The sequence below is a fragment of the Gopherus evgoodei genome, chromosome 4 (genome assembly GCF_007399415.2).
Source record: "Gopherus evgoodei ecotype Sinaloan lineage chromosome 4, rGopEvg1_v1.p, whole genome shotgun sequence".
In the NCBI taxonomy this organism is placed as follows: Eukaryota; Metazoa; Chordata; order Testudines; family Testudinidae; genus Gopherus; species Gopherus evgoodei.
Genome location: NC_044325.1, coordinates 65,354,464 through 65,371,004, shown reverse-complemented (window position 1 = coordinate 65,371,004; position 16,541 = coordinate 65,354,464). Strand labels below are relative to the sequence as shown.

At 43.8% G+C, this 16,541-nt stretch overlaps 1 protein-coding gene across 7 annotated transcripts in view; it reads right to left on the bottom strand.

The window, feature by feature from the left end:
• MGA (MAX dimerization protein MGA) overlaps positions 1 to 16,541 on the bottom strand; it is a 100,635-nt gene that overhangs the window by 37,708 nt on the left and 46,386 nt on the right. For 6 of the 7 annotated variants that reach the window (XM_030559542.1, XM_030559538.1, XM_030559544.1 and 3 more), the window contains 7 exons: positions 15,976 to 16,199; positions 14,862 to 15,008; positions 14,348 to 14,420; positions 12,348 to 12,868; positions 10,028 to 10,325; positions 1,413 to 2,048; positions 448 to 747 (listed from right to left, as the gene is read on the bottom strand). In XM_030559542.1, coding sequence (XP_030415402.1) covers positions 448 to 747; positions 1,413 to 2,048; positions 10,028 to 10,325; positions 12,348 to 12,868; positions 14,348 to 14,420; positions 14,862 to 15,008; positions 15,976 to 16,199 — 2,199 coding nt within the window. The remainder of the gene's footprint in view (positions 1 to 447; positions 748 to 1,412; positions 2,049 to 10,027; positions 10,326 to 12,347; positions 12,869 to 14,347; positions 14,421 to 14,861; positions 15,009 to 15,975; positions 16,200 to 16,541) is intronic. The other variant, XM_030559545.1, reaches the window with a different exon arrangement.

Sequence of the window (16,541 nt, the reverse complement as noted above, 5' to 3'; positions counted from 1 at the left end):
GGCAAATGGTCAGATCTGTACTCACCAAAGCGATCAATCTGATTTCCTTAATATAATGCTGCAGATAGTATATTGACCCTTTGCTAGACATAAAAAAGTCTTTAGCTAGTGCTCAAAATTCCTACATTTTTGGTAAAGGAAGTACTGACAACACTTTTTCAGTTTAAGACAAGTGATATTTCATCCTATATCACATCATATCTGAATGATTATACTTTCCTCTCCCAACCTACACAAGCAAGACACATTATGGGCATTTTTTTCTTGGCAGTGTGGTAGTGAAATCTCAAAACACAAATAATCCTAGTGTCCTGTACTAGTTCTATGCAATTACTTTGACTTTCAGTGGAGAAAGGGGCACATGACAAAGGAAAGTCGATCTGCTACAAGATTTACTCCCCAAACAATACACTGAAGAATCAGGAAAGAATGTCCAAGACTTGGTACCTGGATTGCGGAACATGACTGGCTGAATGTTGGATTGAGTGCCAGCAGCTCGGAGCTGATGCAGTGGAACAAGCTGGATGATCTGTCCATTGGGATGTCTAAACAGGTTTACCCCACCGGGGCTCCTGAGAGGCTGCAGGATCATCCTATGACCCTGAGCAAGCTGCACATTATGGAGGGGTCGTAAAGCAGGAGAACCTTGATGCACTGGAATCAGCAGTAACCGGGGTCCCCCACGCTTCTCTGTTCCAGAAGACAGCCCTTGGGGGCTTGCAGTTGTAGTTTGAGAACCACCATCTTCTGAAAAGTTAGTACAAAAATAGGATTCACAATAGGATTCATAATACTCCTTGACAGAAACAATCACATAAATCATTTGGCTTTACTTGTACGAAAATAGCTAAGATGTTTTCAGACAGAAGTGTCATTCTTAAACTAACAATATCCCTTAAAAAAACTATTTTATAATATGTAATTTCAACATCCTCCATTTATCCACAAAACACATATAGCATGGACCAGAGCAGTACAATCTTCTCCACTCTAATCTATCAATAATCTCCTCAACCACACGGAAGACTCATGGACTGAGAGGGTAATTATCTGCTTCCGTGCCTAGTTTTTGGCCTTTTTACCAAGATTACAATGAGTATACCAATCAGAGTCAACTGCTGTAGTGGTGGTTTTGTGATAAGATGTTTATCAGCTAGGAAAAGGACTGAAACCACCAACTCATTTCATATTACCCAGCAAACAATCATCACATGGCTACAGTTTCTGTTTACTAACAGCCTGACCTGAATTCAAAGCAGAAACTTAAGAAATGAAGGCTCCATACCCCACTCCGCTGAGCTGCCTCGTCCCACTATTTTCTCTCTGATGGAACTGTACAGTTGCAGACTTATTCCAATTCTGATGCAACCGGTGTTTCGGGCAACAATTAGCCAGTACTGCCTGAACCTTACCTGGTCTTGGATTCAGTGATGGACTTGTATTAATTCCAGAGAGTATAATAGGAACAGAACCAACAGATGAGGGTGGAGTGGTCACCATGGATGTGACTGCAGTTGTTATCACCACAACTGGGGATGAGGTGGTGGTAGGAACAGGATGCTTAATGGTTGTTGTAGTTACTACAGATTTAGGAAATGATATGGTCGCTACTGGTGTAGTCATTCCAGTTGCTTTCGTTATGTTCACAGTGGCTGTAGGGGTAGTGGGTGAGACAGTAGTACAGGCGCTGGTTTCAGATGTTTCAGAAGCACCAGTAATGGCAATGCCAGGAGGAGAGTGGGTAGATTCATTAGCTCTTGTATGGCCAGTAGTGGTCACAGGAGATGATGCCACAGTGGTAACACTCTCTAAAGCAACTGGAGAGGTGGTGGTAGTTGTAGTGATGGGAGGAGAGACAGTGCAGTAAACTGGAGATGGCCTTGAAGGAACCACTGGAGTGACGACCATTATAGGTGTAGGCCTGACACTGAACTTCTGTGGCCCTGTCAGGGGTTGTGGTGTGCTAACTCCAGGAATCTTCTGCTGCAGAGCTCCAACTTTACTCATCACAAACTGTGTGAACACACCACCAGGTGAGGGTCGAGCAGCTGCAAATAAAAACTTGCAGGTCAAAATCTCAACACGTTCCCTCTTTGCCCTGCATGAGGTGCTGCAATAGTCAATTTAACAAAAACTAAGGCCTCAATGTTGTTAAAGAGCATCTTGTATATGAACTGAAACATTTCAAAACATGGCCATTCACTTTATTGTTGTCATGAACAGGCTTTACATTATTAAAAATTTATGTTTTATTCAAGATTTACAACTCTCTGCTGCATTTCTTCCTAGCCATGCAAAAGAACCAGGCTCTATGACATTACGATCTTTATTGTGACACTACAAATGGAGAATTACAATTTCATTACATGAAAAAAGGAACAGGAAATAACTGGCTCATACGGGATTCTCTAATTCTTAAAATCTTCCCATAAAAGCTTCACTGCGAGGTCTTCCTCCTTTCACTGTGTCTTGGTCTCCATCCCCTTACCACTGCATCCACTTGTTACGCCAGCCACTTATTTCTAAGTTGGGCTAGGGTTTGCCATGTCCTTCACTTGCAATCACCACCCTTCCTGCTGACGACTGGATGGGACTCCCCTTTGACACAATGTTCAAGCAAGCAGAGGGAGTCACTATTGAGACATTCCCTCCCCTCATCCTTTGCTCTCCAAGGCTCAGAATGCTGACTCCATAGCACCAAGACCCTTATCAGCTGGGGAACAGAATCTGAACATCTAGTGTGACAGCACAGAGGATTACCACAAGGCAAGCCTAACTCTTAATTAAAAATATCATAATCTTATATGCATGTAGCACCTTTAGTCCAGAAGGATGCCAAAACAGTTTTTACACATTAGAAAAATTACTTCACCCACCATTGAAATGCAGCCACCTCTTCAAAACTGCATAGAAATACAATGCAAATGTTTACTACAGGAAGGAGAAAACAGCACAACCAGTTCACCCTGCAGTGTATTTAGGCAGCAAGAACACAAATAACCACAAATTGGAATTTTGCCAAAACACAAATTAACACCCCCTTCTCTTGCCCAGAGCTTCTTGGAACTGTTAATAACCAAGTTGTCGCACTCCTAGATTTCACATCTTACCCAAAAGATAGCACTTCTTACAGCACAGTATCCCTTCATGCCATGCTGGGGTTCCATTTCAGTACCGACTCAGATAAAAGAGTGCCACACACATCTTTCAGAAGAAGTAGTTACTCACCTTGTGCAGTAACGGCCGTTCTTCAAGATGTGTGTCACTATTAGTGCTCCACAGAAGGTGTGCTTGACCCCCTGTGCTGCTGATCGGAGAACTTTGGTAGCAATGTCCATTTGACCTGCACATGCATTGCTTATCCTTATGCTCTGCCACGAGGCTAACCACCACATGCAGATTAACCCTCCTCAGTTCCTTCTCTACCTCAAAGTCATAGACAAGAATTATGAAATAGAGGGGAGGAGGGTGGGTTGTGGAGCAACCATAGGGACACGCATCTTGAAGAACCGTTGTTACCGCACAAGGTGAGTAACTTCTTCTTCAAGTAGTGTACCTACGGGTGCTCCACTGTAAGTGACTCTTGAGCAATATTCCTACTGGAGAGCTGGGACTTTGGAGTTGGGTCAGTTAAAAATGGCAGTCCCGTGGAGCCGAAGATGGCATCGGAGGTGGAGTCCCCAGTGATCACATAGTGTTCTGCGAAGGTATGGACGGACGCCCATCTCACCACTTTACATATTTCTGAGATACAGACATTCTTGAAGAAGGGAACAGATGAGACCACCGATCTCATGGAGTGTGTGTGGATACTATCTGGAGAGGTCATGTTGCAAACCAAATAACTGTCCTAGCCTGGTAAAAGGCTAGGGCCCTCCTGATATTTAGTGCATGCAATATAACCTCCCTGTTGTCACAGTGAGGCTTGGAGTAAAAAATTGGAAGGTGAATCAACTTGTTTATGTGGCGCTGGAAGGTTACCTTAGGGATGAATTTTGTATTTGGCCTGAGCTTAACCTTGGTTCCAAAAGAATACTACCCCTCCGCTCCCTGTCCCCTGACTGCCTGCCTCCTATCCACCCCCCTGCCCCCTGACAGGCCCTCTGGGACTCCAATGCCTATCCAACCGCACCTGTTCCCTGTCTCGCCCCTGGGACCTCCTGTCCCTTATCCAAACCCACCACCACCACCACACCATGCAGCTCAGAGCACCAGGACTGGCAGCTGTAAGAAGTACACCATAAGTAGCACATTCCTACGGGAAGCAATTTAATACACTACACAAGCCCTCCATACAGTTTCGGAACCCTGATATGGCCCTCAGGCCAAAACGTTTGCCCACTCCTGCACTAGGTGGACCTGAAGAGAACTGAGAGATAGTCCCGATAATTTTTTGAGTCAGTACGTAGTCTCAGATCTTTGGAAGAGCTGCAGATGTTGGGGAGATTTTTTGGGAAGTACACCAAATCTGGATCCTGGACCATTTCTGCAGGTAAGTACAGTATGTTGAGGACTTTCTACTGTGTAGCAATGCCTCTTGTACCTCCTTCGAGCAGGAGCTCTCTATGCACTGGAGCCATGAAAGGAGCCATGCCCTGAGGCAAAGAATCCCAGGCTGGGATATAGAGTGCATCCTCTGTTCTGTGAGAGGAGGTACGGAGTGGCATGGAGAGAGATCAGTAAGCCAGTCACAAGTTGTGACAGGTAAGGGTACCAAGTCTATCTTGGCCAAGCGGGAGTGATCAGTATGACATGTGCTCCTTCTCTTTTTATTTTTAATAGGACTTTTGACAGCAAGGGAAACAGAGGAAAGGCACAGAGAAGGTCCCTGTCCCAGGGAAGGAGAGCATCACCCAGGTTGTGTTGCCCTATCCCTACTCTGGAGCAGTAACACGAACATTTTCTTGTTCAGGTGAATGGCAAACAGGTCTGTGGTCGGTGTCCCCCGACACCTGAATAGGTCTTAGAGTACTGCTGGATTTCTCTCTCATCCGTGGTCGTGTGAGCACATGCAACTGAGACTGTCCGCTATCGAGTTGTGTGTGCCCTGAAGGTAAGCCTTTGATAATGTAATGTCATGGGAGATGCACCAATTCCATACTCTTACTGCTTCTGCCCACAGAGAGGAAGGATTCCTGTGTGCGATACCTTGATCAGGACGAGGAAATGGGCACAGGCATTCCTGACCACCCTGAGCTCAAGGAGGTTGATGTGGAGGGATATCTCCATGGATGACCATTTGCCTTGTATTGTGAGGTCATTTAGATGTGCACCCCATCCTATGATGGAAGCATTGATGGTGAAGAACGACAGGGGATGGGGGTGAGGTTTGTGAACAGGGGATCTCTTGGCAAACATTTTTGCAGGTAAGTACCAGTCCAAGGAGCTTTTGATCCAGGTGGGTCGTGACAGGGGTTTGTCTAGTCTGTCTCTGTTTGGTCTGTAAATCGAGTCAAACCACATCTGGAGACATCACATACGAAGACTGGCATGTGGTATTACCACTGTGACTGCTGCCATATGCCCCAAGAGTCGTAGGCAGCGTCTCGCTGATGTTTGTGGGTTGTTTTGAATGGTCTGAGTGTGGCCAAAGAGAGGAATCTGTGTTGAAGCAGGACACTCTGGCCTGTAACAAGTCAAGGTTGGTGCCTATGAATTCCAGGCGCTGCACTGGAGTGAGGGTTGACTTCTGGTCATTGATCTGTAGACCCAGTTCCATGAACAAGTCTATTGTGGATTCGGTGACTTGGTGAGCCTCTTGGAAGGACCGGGCTCTGAGGAGACAATTGTCTAGGTAGGGGCAAATCGTGATCCCTTGGGAGCATAGGTGCATGGACACTACTGAGAGGACCTCGGAGAATACTCTTTAGCCAGTGATAGCCCAAATGAGGAGTACTCTGTACTGTTAGGGGTCTTGTCCCAGGGTAAATCTGAGTAACAGTCTGTGGGACAGTAGGACTGCAATATGGAAGTAGGTGTCCTGAAGGTCAAGGGCCAAAAACTAGTCTATCTGTTCCACAGTTGGAATAATCATAGTTAGAGTCACCATCTTGAATTTTTGAGCTTTGACAAACTTGTTGAGTGCTCTGAGGTCTAGTATGGGTCTCCAACCTCCCTTCCTCTTGGGTATTAGAAAATAGCGAGAGTAAAAACCTTTGGCTTGTAGACGTTGAGGTACTGGTTTCTAGGTCTCCTAACCGGAGGAGACAATCTATCTTATCACAGTTAACTCTTATGAGAAGGGTCCCTGAAAAGGACCACAGGGTAGGATGTTGTGGAATAGGGAGGGAGGTAAAGTAGATGGAATACCCATCGTGAACAATTTCCAGGACCCATTGATGCGATGTTACATGTTCCCAGGTGCTGCAGAACATTGCAAGACAAGCCAAATGGGTACAAAACGTTGGTCAGCTGTTGTGGGGAAGTGGTCCGTTGATTCCTTGACTAACACATCAAAATTGGTGTTTGGAGGTGAATGGTTGTGACGTGGAAGGCTGTGGGCCAGATTGTTCACACCTGGGGAACCTAGATTTCTTCCTCTGAGGTCTGTAATAGCACTGACTTGTGTACTGGGAGTTGCTTGGTTTGTGTGAGGCTGTGGACTGAATTTTCTCTCTTGTTCAGGCATGTAGATCCCTAACGAGCAGAGAGTGGCCCTAGAATCTTTAAGGGTATGAAGAGAGAAGTCCATCTTCACCGCAAAGAGCTTGGTGCCTCAAAGGGAAGGTGTTCAACTGCAACTTCTTTAGAGAAGTCCAAAAGGTGTAACCATGATGCACGTTGCATAACCACTGCTATGGAGATGGACAGGGCCACTGTATCAGATGCATCGAGAGTAGACTGTAGTGCTGTTTTGGCTACTAGCTGTCCCTCCTGGATGATAGGATTGTAAGCGGGCTGATAAAAAATATTACGTCCTGGTTAGGGAGACAGAATTTCTCTGACTTGGGAAGCTGATCGATAAAGTTGCTACGTTTCGAATAGTTGACAGGGATGGCTTGATAATAAGCGATTTGGAACTGTAGGGTGGCCAAGGAATAGGCTTTCCTCCCAAAGAAGTCCAGGCATTCCAATCCTTGTCATAGGGAGTGGACCTCATTGGTGGTGATGGCCCCAAGAGTTTACAGCGTCCATGATGATGGAATTGGGGGAGGGTGGGAGAAAAGAAATTCTGTCTCCTTAACCAGGACATAATATTTTTTTATCACCCTGCTTAGAAGTAGGCATCACCAATGCTGGGGTCTGCCATACATTTTTTGCGGAGTCCAGGAGAGCTTCAGTAATGGGGTGGGCTATTTTAGAGGATGAGTGTAGTGTGTCAACTAGTTTATAACGGGTGTCCTTGACTTCCTCCAAGCGTATCTGCAGAGAATCTGTAACTTTCTCTGCCAAGTCCTGGAAAAGCTGGAAGCCACCAGCTAAGGAGGTGGAATGGAGCCTGGTGGTAGTGCCTATGGTTAGTGTACCAAGGTAGTGGTGGTGGGGCCATCTGAGGGTATGCTCAGGGGGCCTCTTGATAGTCGGCACCATAGGGAGCACGAGAGGAACAGTGGGAAATGGTCTTCTCTGGCTCACTGTCTGAGTCCACACAAGAGAGCAGAAGTGTGTGACAAGCAGCAGTGAAAGCTCCCTGACTAGGAGAAGACTCAGTGCCAAGATCACAGTGCCAAGAAGAAGAGATTCCAGTTGTTACAGAGTCCCCGGGCGATGCTCTGGAACTGCTCTCTAAAAAGCCAGTCAGGACTCTGGTGAAGTCTCCTCTCTGTGAGCAGACTGTCTTCAGGGCAAGAAGCTCACATGGTTTCCATCTTCCTGGGTCTGACCTTGGAGCATTCAGCATCCACTGACCCTCCGTGCACTTTCCACAGTGAGTCCGCCCAGGCAGCGTCCTGGGGAAGCCAAACGGTCCTGCGCCCCCACTTTGCAGTCAGACGTGACTCTTAGCCAGCCAGTAAAACACGTTTATTAGATGACAGGAACATGGTCTAAAACAGAGCTTATAGGTACAGAGAAGGACCCCTCAGTGGGGTCCATCCTGGGGACAGCGAGCCAGAAACCCACATCTGCACTCACTCCTCGTCCCCAGCCAGCTCCAAAATGAAACCCCCTCCAGCCCCTTCTCCTCTGCCGAGTTCCTTTCCCGGGCCAGGAGGTCACCTGACCTCTTTGTTCTCCCACACCTTTAGAATTCCCTTGCAAGGCGGAAGGGCCCGGGCCATTAGGTGCCAGGAGACGGAGTGTCGGCCACAAACTGAAGCACCCACACAGTAATCAGAGGAAACATTAAGAACAGTCCCACCGGTACATCAGATACTGGAGGTCTCTCGAATGCCGGAATTCCAGTGGTTCTGACCAAACTGGTGCTGCTGGTGGTAATGAGGGAGTCTGGGATCTTGCCTGTACCATGTTAGTGCTGGACGTGGTGTTGATGACAGCGCCAATGGTACAGCATATACTGGCAGCGTCTTCTTACTGAAGTCCTGGCTCCTACCTTTGTTTGTCTATACCACTGACCCAGTGTCCGTGCCTTAAGCATGTTAATGGTACCTGCCATTCCAGATCTTCATGAGCCATGAGTACCAGGTTGGGATTATCTAAGGAGAGATGGTATCGATGATACCTAGCGTCCCTTTTGGGGCTTACTCTGGGGACTTCCCACTCTTTTTTTCTGATGAATTACAAGAGCGGGTTGCAGCTGATTTCTTCGACCCACAGTCCTTGGATGTTGAGAGCTGTGGGGAAGACTCACATCTGCCAGGTGACTCTCGGTGCGGGTCTGGGGGAGTGGGGAGGGAGTTTGAGGGCTGCCTCCATGAAGATGATCTTTTGTCTCAGCTTCCTGACCATTCGAGACACGGGTCTGACAGACACCACACTTCTGTGGAATGTGGCCTTCCCAGAGGCAGCGTATGCGCCGGGGAATGCTTGTCTGCTACAGGGATGGCTTCTTTGCAGGAGAGGCACTTCCCGAAGCCCGGTGAACTGGGCATACCCTGCTGGGGTAAGGGTCTCCAACAAAAAACAGGGGGAAATAAAGTATTTTTTTTCAGGAAGAAAAAATAAAGAGGAAAAAAAACTACACTTAAGACTGGGGAGACAAACTACAGAAATGTTAAAGAAGCTAATGGTCACAAATGGCTCCATCTCTAGCCAGGGCAATTGAGAAGGAACTCAGGGCAGGATAGCCCACGCATGCTGGCTAGCCTCATGGCAGGTCACGAGGAAAGACTGCACATGTGTGGGTCTAATGGAGATTGCTACTGAAATCCTCCGATTAGCAGTGCAGGGAGGCAAGCACACCCACAGTGGAGCATCCATAGGGACACTACTCGAAGAAACTTTTGTTTACACTTTGGAAAGTCTCCCATCCAAGAACTGACTAGGACCAACCCTGCTTAGCTCGTGAAACCTAATGAGATTAGAGACCAGTGTGATATGGCTGCTCACATTTTGTTCTCTTAATCCAGATTTTGAACATCTTGTTTTTCATTGTGTCTCTTCATGTGTCTTTGCTCTTTTCATACATTACACTGACCTGACACCTGAAGTTCAAGTGTAATACCACAGAAAAATAAAGTGTAATACCACAGAAAAATAAAAATACAAGTGAAGAACCACAGACTAGACTCATTCTAATTCTTTTAACCCCTGGGTTTAAGAAATTCTCACCAACAAAGGCAGATGATAAAGATAAAAAGGTTCAAATCAGAAACACCCAGTAAGAACAAAAATCCAACTTTAAACACTCAATTAGTGCTTTTCCATTCAATCTCCTTTGTCCTGACTTTTTTATTTAATCAATCCTACCACAGCACATTTTCAATCTTTGCAAACATAATTCTGACCTAAGATAAAATTTACTGTTTTAGGTAAAGAGGTTATTTATTGCAGAGGCAGTTTAGGTAGGCAACTTTAAGAGCCAAAGACAGTGTGCGCTGTTGGACAGAAATCAACAGCAATGCTGTACACTCATTCTCTATTTTATGCTTCAGGCAACTTAAAATACAGTAAGTAAGTTCCAACCTACCTATCTGTTTCTGTGCTGGGACATGAGCTTTCAGAGTCGTCACAGTGGGGGTTGAAGTAGTGCTGATGGAGGATGTAGTTTGGGGAGTTGATGTGGTGGGCACCTGGACTGATGGTGTCCCGGAAGCAGCTGCCTTAGCATTGGATGCTACCTTGGAGATCACAGTACTGAGGGTTGAGAGATCAAGTACTGTGGGTCGCAGCCTGCCTGTGATATAAGCAGCTAGCCGATTGGCTGGATGTAATGCCCCCATCAGTCCCAAAAGGAGTTTGGCCTGAGGATAACTTTTACCATTAACCTGAAAGAAGTGGAAAAGGGAAATTCTGTGAAGGAAAAAAAAAAAAAAACTTGCTAATTTACCACCTTTAAACAAGGTGTTTCATTCCATGGGATTTCCAAAAGTGCTTTTCAGAGTAACATTGCAAATTCAGAATGGGTATTATTAATCTGCTTTCTGCTCAGGATAACTCCAAGCAATTATTTCACATCTCTTTATAACCCACAGATTTTAGATGCCATTCAGACTCTAAGAGGAAGGATATTCACAAAGAACCATAGAGTCTAAAGATACTGAAATGAAGTAGAATGAAGCTGGCACATAGCTTTCCTGCATTTCGACTTGTGTGTCAGTCTTGACTAAAGATGGATATTCAAACTATGTGAGGATGAAGCTTTGAATGTATCACTCTAACTAAACTAATTATCCTTGGTGGCTGTCCGGAGACGCAGAAGAAAGAATACTTACAGTGCCATGCACATTGAGACAAGTCTTTGAAGAGAGACTGCAAAACAATTTACTTTGGCAATATTTTTCATTATTACTCTTGCTATTATTTGTTATTGTAATAGGATGTAAGACACTACTTGGTCCCATTTGAATAAGGGGCTAGCTCCAACTCAGCTTCTCCCTCCCATTGCACAGGAGTTAATAGGAAGGGCTACAAGAGTGGTTGTTTGGGAGACAGATGTTCTACTCCATCTTCAAGAAGAATGGACTACACACCTGTGGTCACTGCACTGTGTCAAACTTTAAGCTGTAGAGCTTTATTGTTTATTTTCTGGCTATATTAAACTATTTTAATTTTCATGATGTCAACAGCACCCTCTAAGCTTCCACAATAAATCTCAAAGAGACCCTACTGACTAAAGTCAATTAAAAAAAAAAATGGACTGCTTATTTTCGATGCTCAACTTGAGACACATTAGAGGGGACTGATTTCCACAGAGATGAACATTCATCTTCTGAAAGTCAGGCCTACTTAAGGTGTCCCAAAAATGGAAGTACCCAAGATCACTAGTCACTCTTGAAAGTCTTATAATAATAATAATTGGAGATATTCCTATCTCCTAGAACTGGAAGGGACCTTGAAAGGTCATCAAGTCCAGCCCCCTAACTTCACTAGCAGGACCAAGTACTGATTTTTGCCTCAGATCCCTAAGTGGCCCCCTCAAGGATTGAACTCACAACCCTGGGTTTAGCAGGCCAATGCTCAAACCAAGACTGTTTTTGCTGATGAATTAATTAGTCAAGTTAAAAATTTATATATTTGTCTGGCTTCTCCTTATGCTGACACTGTATTTGTGTAACTTCATGCAAACAGTTTGCTCTTTTTTCATTCACATGCTTTTCCTAACATGTTCTCACTGCTTTCTCTATCAAAGATATCGGTATTTAACAAGAGGCTTCACCTGACTTCAGAGTTTACCCCCTCCTACTTGATCCTACAGTTAATTCATAATGCTGAATTTCTGATTCCAATAATTTCCAAGAAACCAGCTGATTTCAGATTCAGGACTATGACATCGCTTCAAGATCAAAAACCTGGTCTGAAAGGGATAAGCAGACAGATAAGGATGATAAGTTATAGCACAAAGCAATTAAGTTTGTTCAGTCTCCTTTTAAAGATCTTCCCCAGCGTGCATCTTTCTCTAAGTTTGTTTCTTCTGTGGCTCTGGGCACCCATCGATTAAAGACAGATCCAAATGCATCTGTTGTAAGTTTTCCAAACACAGAATCAGAAAGACCCTGATAAAGTTTTGCACCTTGGCTATCCAACCCCCAGAACAAGCAACAGGACAATCTAAATGACTATGCTTCAGATTTCTAATCTGCGTACAGAATGTTACTACTGACTAACTCCTGAAAGTGACAAGCCTGTGTAACTGACTGAGGACTTAACTGCAACATCTCCCAGACAGTATGAAAGTCTATCTGATAGACAAAAGGCCAGGCAGTCAGTAAGTTCTTGTACCATGAAGGAGTTCAGGAACAGTGGAAGAAATGGAATCTAATCTCCACAGTAAAGGCAGAAGGACCCACCTGAATCAAGCCTGAGGGGCTCAAATTAGCTTTGCGTTTGTAGGCGACCAACTTTCCCGCAGGAGAAAGCCCTGTATAAAAAGGCAAGCCTTTTTCCCCCTGCAACGTCTCCCGTAGTTTGTCCAAGGTATCTGCCCGCAAGAACTTTATGTTTTCTGATATTTTGCATGATGACACTGAACTATCAGGAATCTCCAAGACAGGCATCTCAGGCTTCTCACCCTTGTCCTGGCAGGAAGGCATTGAGATTTTCACTCTGGAGGAATAGATGGGAGGGTTCTTCTCATCCCGGGACTTGTGCTCTGAAGCCAACTCAATAATGAAGCTACCCACTTTGAGGGACTGTGGCATGTTACTGTTGATGTGTTGTGATAGGATGCTTAAGATCTTATTGCGATCCTCCTCCCAGTTGCAGTCAGAGATAATTTCGATAAGTTTGGCTGGCCCACCTGGAGTAGTGTGACGAACATAGGAGGCGGAGGAGGATTCCCCCTCACTACGGGAAGACCACCAGCTTTCCTCTGAGAAAGAATTGAAATAGGTTTCTGCAATACTATGGAATTTTAATACCTGGACATTCAATATAGTTGTATTCTCCCCACCTCCACCCTTGTATTAGCAGCAGGGAAACAGAAGTCAAATAATAGCTCAGAGCACCACTCTCTACTTCACAGTGATACAAAAACCGATAAAATCTCAATGGAGAACTAACAACTCCAACCTCCTTATGGTTCATTTCATGCAGCCATACCACCTTGTATTGCAATCCCATCACATCTCACAAGCTAAACAAGGCTGGGTCAGTTCAGCACAGGGAGGCAAGGACTCCAAGGAACACCAACATGCAGCAGAGAGTGGTGTTGGTGATTCAGTAGGTGGTACTTTCCCCTGGGAGTCAGAAAAGAACCAATGTCCCATAATGGCATTAGGGAGCAAGCACAGTGCTGTCTTTTGCAGGAAACATAAAACAGAGGCTTGACCTTTTGCTGTCATTAGCGATTCAATGGCACTTTCTGAAAATGGTAAGGATGTTGAGCCCTGTGTCCTGGTCACATTTAAATCTGGTAATTAATTTCTGCCTACCCAAATTCACTGGCATTTTCAAATGGATGTATTTTTTCCACTTTCCATCCTTAACTGTAAATAGTTGCCAGATTTCATGTCAAAGGAGGCTTATTCAGTGGTGGATGATGTGTTCTCTTTAGACTGTATAACATTTTTAAAGCTCGTAGCACCCTATGGGACACTCTTGAGTTGAAAGATAACGTATAAATGCAAGATATTATTCCAGACGCTTATTTAATCTATTTCTTTATGGACTGGAAGTGTCAAATTCAGTTTTATATTATGCACTGAGAAAAGTCAGTTTATCTTAACCTTTCAATTCAAACTAATGGAGGTTACTGCAAAACAGTGCCAAGCATAACGGTGAAGGCACTCCCTTGTCCCATATAACTCTAGTTGGAAAATTCTACAAAGGACTCCACAAGCCTGACAGTGTAACGTGGGTATCAGAGCTTTCTTTAACAAGAGTGTGGTAATAAAAAACCCCAAGCATCTTCCGGTCACTTGTGAACACAAATCTACTGTGCAACAAAGCCTCGTACTACTAACCAAGCCATCATCATAACTGCCATTTTAAATTTTAGAGCAGCACTTGGTCTAGACATTTAACCTGTTTTGCTTTCCACTGCACTTGTACACAATTCCTGACAAATCAGAAGACTGAATCAAAAACATAATAAGATAATTTTATTAATAACTGTAATAAAACAAGACCTGAAGTGTTGAAAATTACAAATAGAGTACTTTGGTACACCATTTAAAGGTACCATACCTGGTTAAATGGGTCTCAGATTGCCTTACGAAAGTTCTAGGTATATCACCTTCTTGGACTCTCCCTGCATGGCTGCCCTTGGTTTCATCAATATCTACAATATTTTTAACCAGAAACTCACAGATAGCAAGCAGTTAAGTTTAGCTCAAAACTCAAATCTTACCTCCTGATTTATCAGTGTCTTTCTCCATCTCACAAAGTTCTTTTTTAAGGGTCTGGTGCTCAGGATCATGCTCCTGGGAGAAGAAGAGAGAATAAGTTGGGGCGGGGAGGTGAAGAAAGAGAAAAATTTTACTTTAAACGTGACATCACGTTTTCTTCAACATTAAAACATGTTTTAAAATAAACTAGTTCACCACTCTAGTGTCCAGAGCTCAACACAGTAAAGAAACATATCCACTAGCATTTCCAAAAATACAGTTCCAATCTCATGATGGCACTATGAATGAATGGACATTTAAAGCACTACACATAATCCTACATCTGGCTGCAGGAAGGTTTCAGATAAGACAATTTCATATTGAATGTGTGGATAAATTTTTCAAAAACATTTACGTGACTTAGGAGCCTAAGTCCCGTCTTCAAAAACAACTTAGGTGTTTATGAAAATATTGTTCAACATCTTAATGCATGAAATGGTCAATAGAGGAGTTTGTGGACAAAAGATGACATCTCACCTTTCCGGTACGATTATTTGAATTACAGATGTATAGGTCCTTCTGTTGCTTTTTTTCCTCCCTTTTGCATTCATACGCTCGGACCCGGGCACAAGTCATCATCCTCTCAAAGTACAAGTAAACAGGATCCTTGTCCTCATCCCGAATCTGCAATTCAAACAGAACCACTTCACTCAAGATATATATCAGAGCTGTGAAACAGCTACATAGTCTGGTATCTTTTACCTCCAGCAGTGCTACAATAAACAGAAAAAATAGCAAGAGGCGCTCCTACTGTCGAAGGTGCAGTTTCCTTCCTAGTACCAGATGACCTCCATCTAGGTTTTACTTCTGAATTAAGTTTTAAGTAAAAAATCTAGGTGCAAAGACAACTATTCTGCTTAACCTGGTAGATGATAGAGAGATTTTGCTTTGAGGCAACCTGCTGAATTCTGGTTACATCTCTAGATACTTCTCTACCAATATCCCTGTGGAAGGTTTTACTTTTCACATTTTCATGGGCTAAAACACAAAGCAGACTTTTCAATGCTTTGGCACTGGAAATCAAAATGTCTTCATAGTCTAATACAAAAAATCCATTAGCTCAGTGGTTTGAGCATTGGCCTGCTAAAACCAGGGTTATGAGTTCAATCCTTGAGGGGGCCATTATAGGGATCTAGGGCAAAAATCTGTCTGGAGATTGGTCCTGCTTTGAGCAGGGGGTTGGACTAGATAACCTCCTGAGGTCCCTTCCAACCCTGATAATCTATGATAAGCTATGTTGAGTAGCTCAAGTATTTAAGAAAATGGTATGTTCTATATTTTGCAAAATAGCATGCATTATTGTGATTTTATACAAAAGGTTGCTAGAAATTCTCAATCCCTTTCATCCATACTTGTACTGATGCAATAATGTGTTCATGAAAGATTGAAACTGATTTTTAAAATTGGGAAGAAAAAAAAATCAATCCCACCTCATCAAAATTCTATTTACAAAAGTATCCAATTATGGACTCAAATCTCATATTAACCTACTGTAGATACTGATTCGTCCAGATTTTTAGGTGAAGGCTGGTTTGCTTTCTTAACACAAAAAGAGGTTTTGAAAATAGAGCATCTTCCTTCCCTCACTTACCACTGGGTTGGGTTTGGGAGTATACACTCTCCCTGGTTTGACTCCATTGGAAGATTTGTTCTTACTGGAAGGCAAGACCTCTGGGGTAGGCAGCACCAAAGGTTTCATTGGTTCAATGACAGATGGCGTTGGGATGTAAATTGGTTCTGGATCTATCTCTCCTTCTACTTTTATCCACAATGGACAGTTCCTAATAGGCTGCTCTGGCTCTGTATCACAGATAGCTGAAAAATGAAAGAAAAAATGTTTTTTAAAACAGCTTATTTTTGAACTGAAAATGTCTAGTCTAATGCTACAGTAATTACAGAAATATCCAATCAAGTCTAAGCACTGACTACCTAGTTAACCACTCACATTCCCAGGAAATAGCACTAGTTATCTTTCTGGGCTCAAACTCTAGGCAAGAGTGACTGGTGCTTGTCCACACCATGGAGAAGGGGAAAGGAACCAAGGTAAAAATTACATTACACTTCATCTTAATTTACCAGATGCCAAAAGTAGGAGAGAATGCTGTCACTGCTTAAGTATTACACAAAAACAAAGGAAGTAGTTCTACACATTGTGCA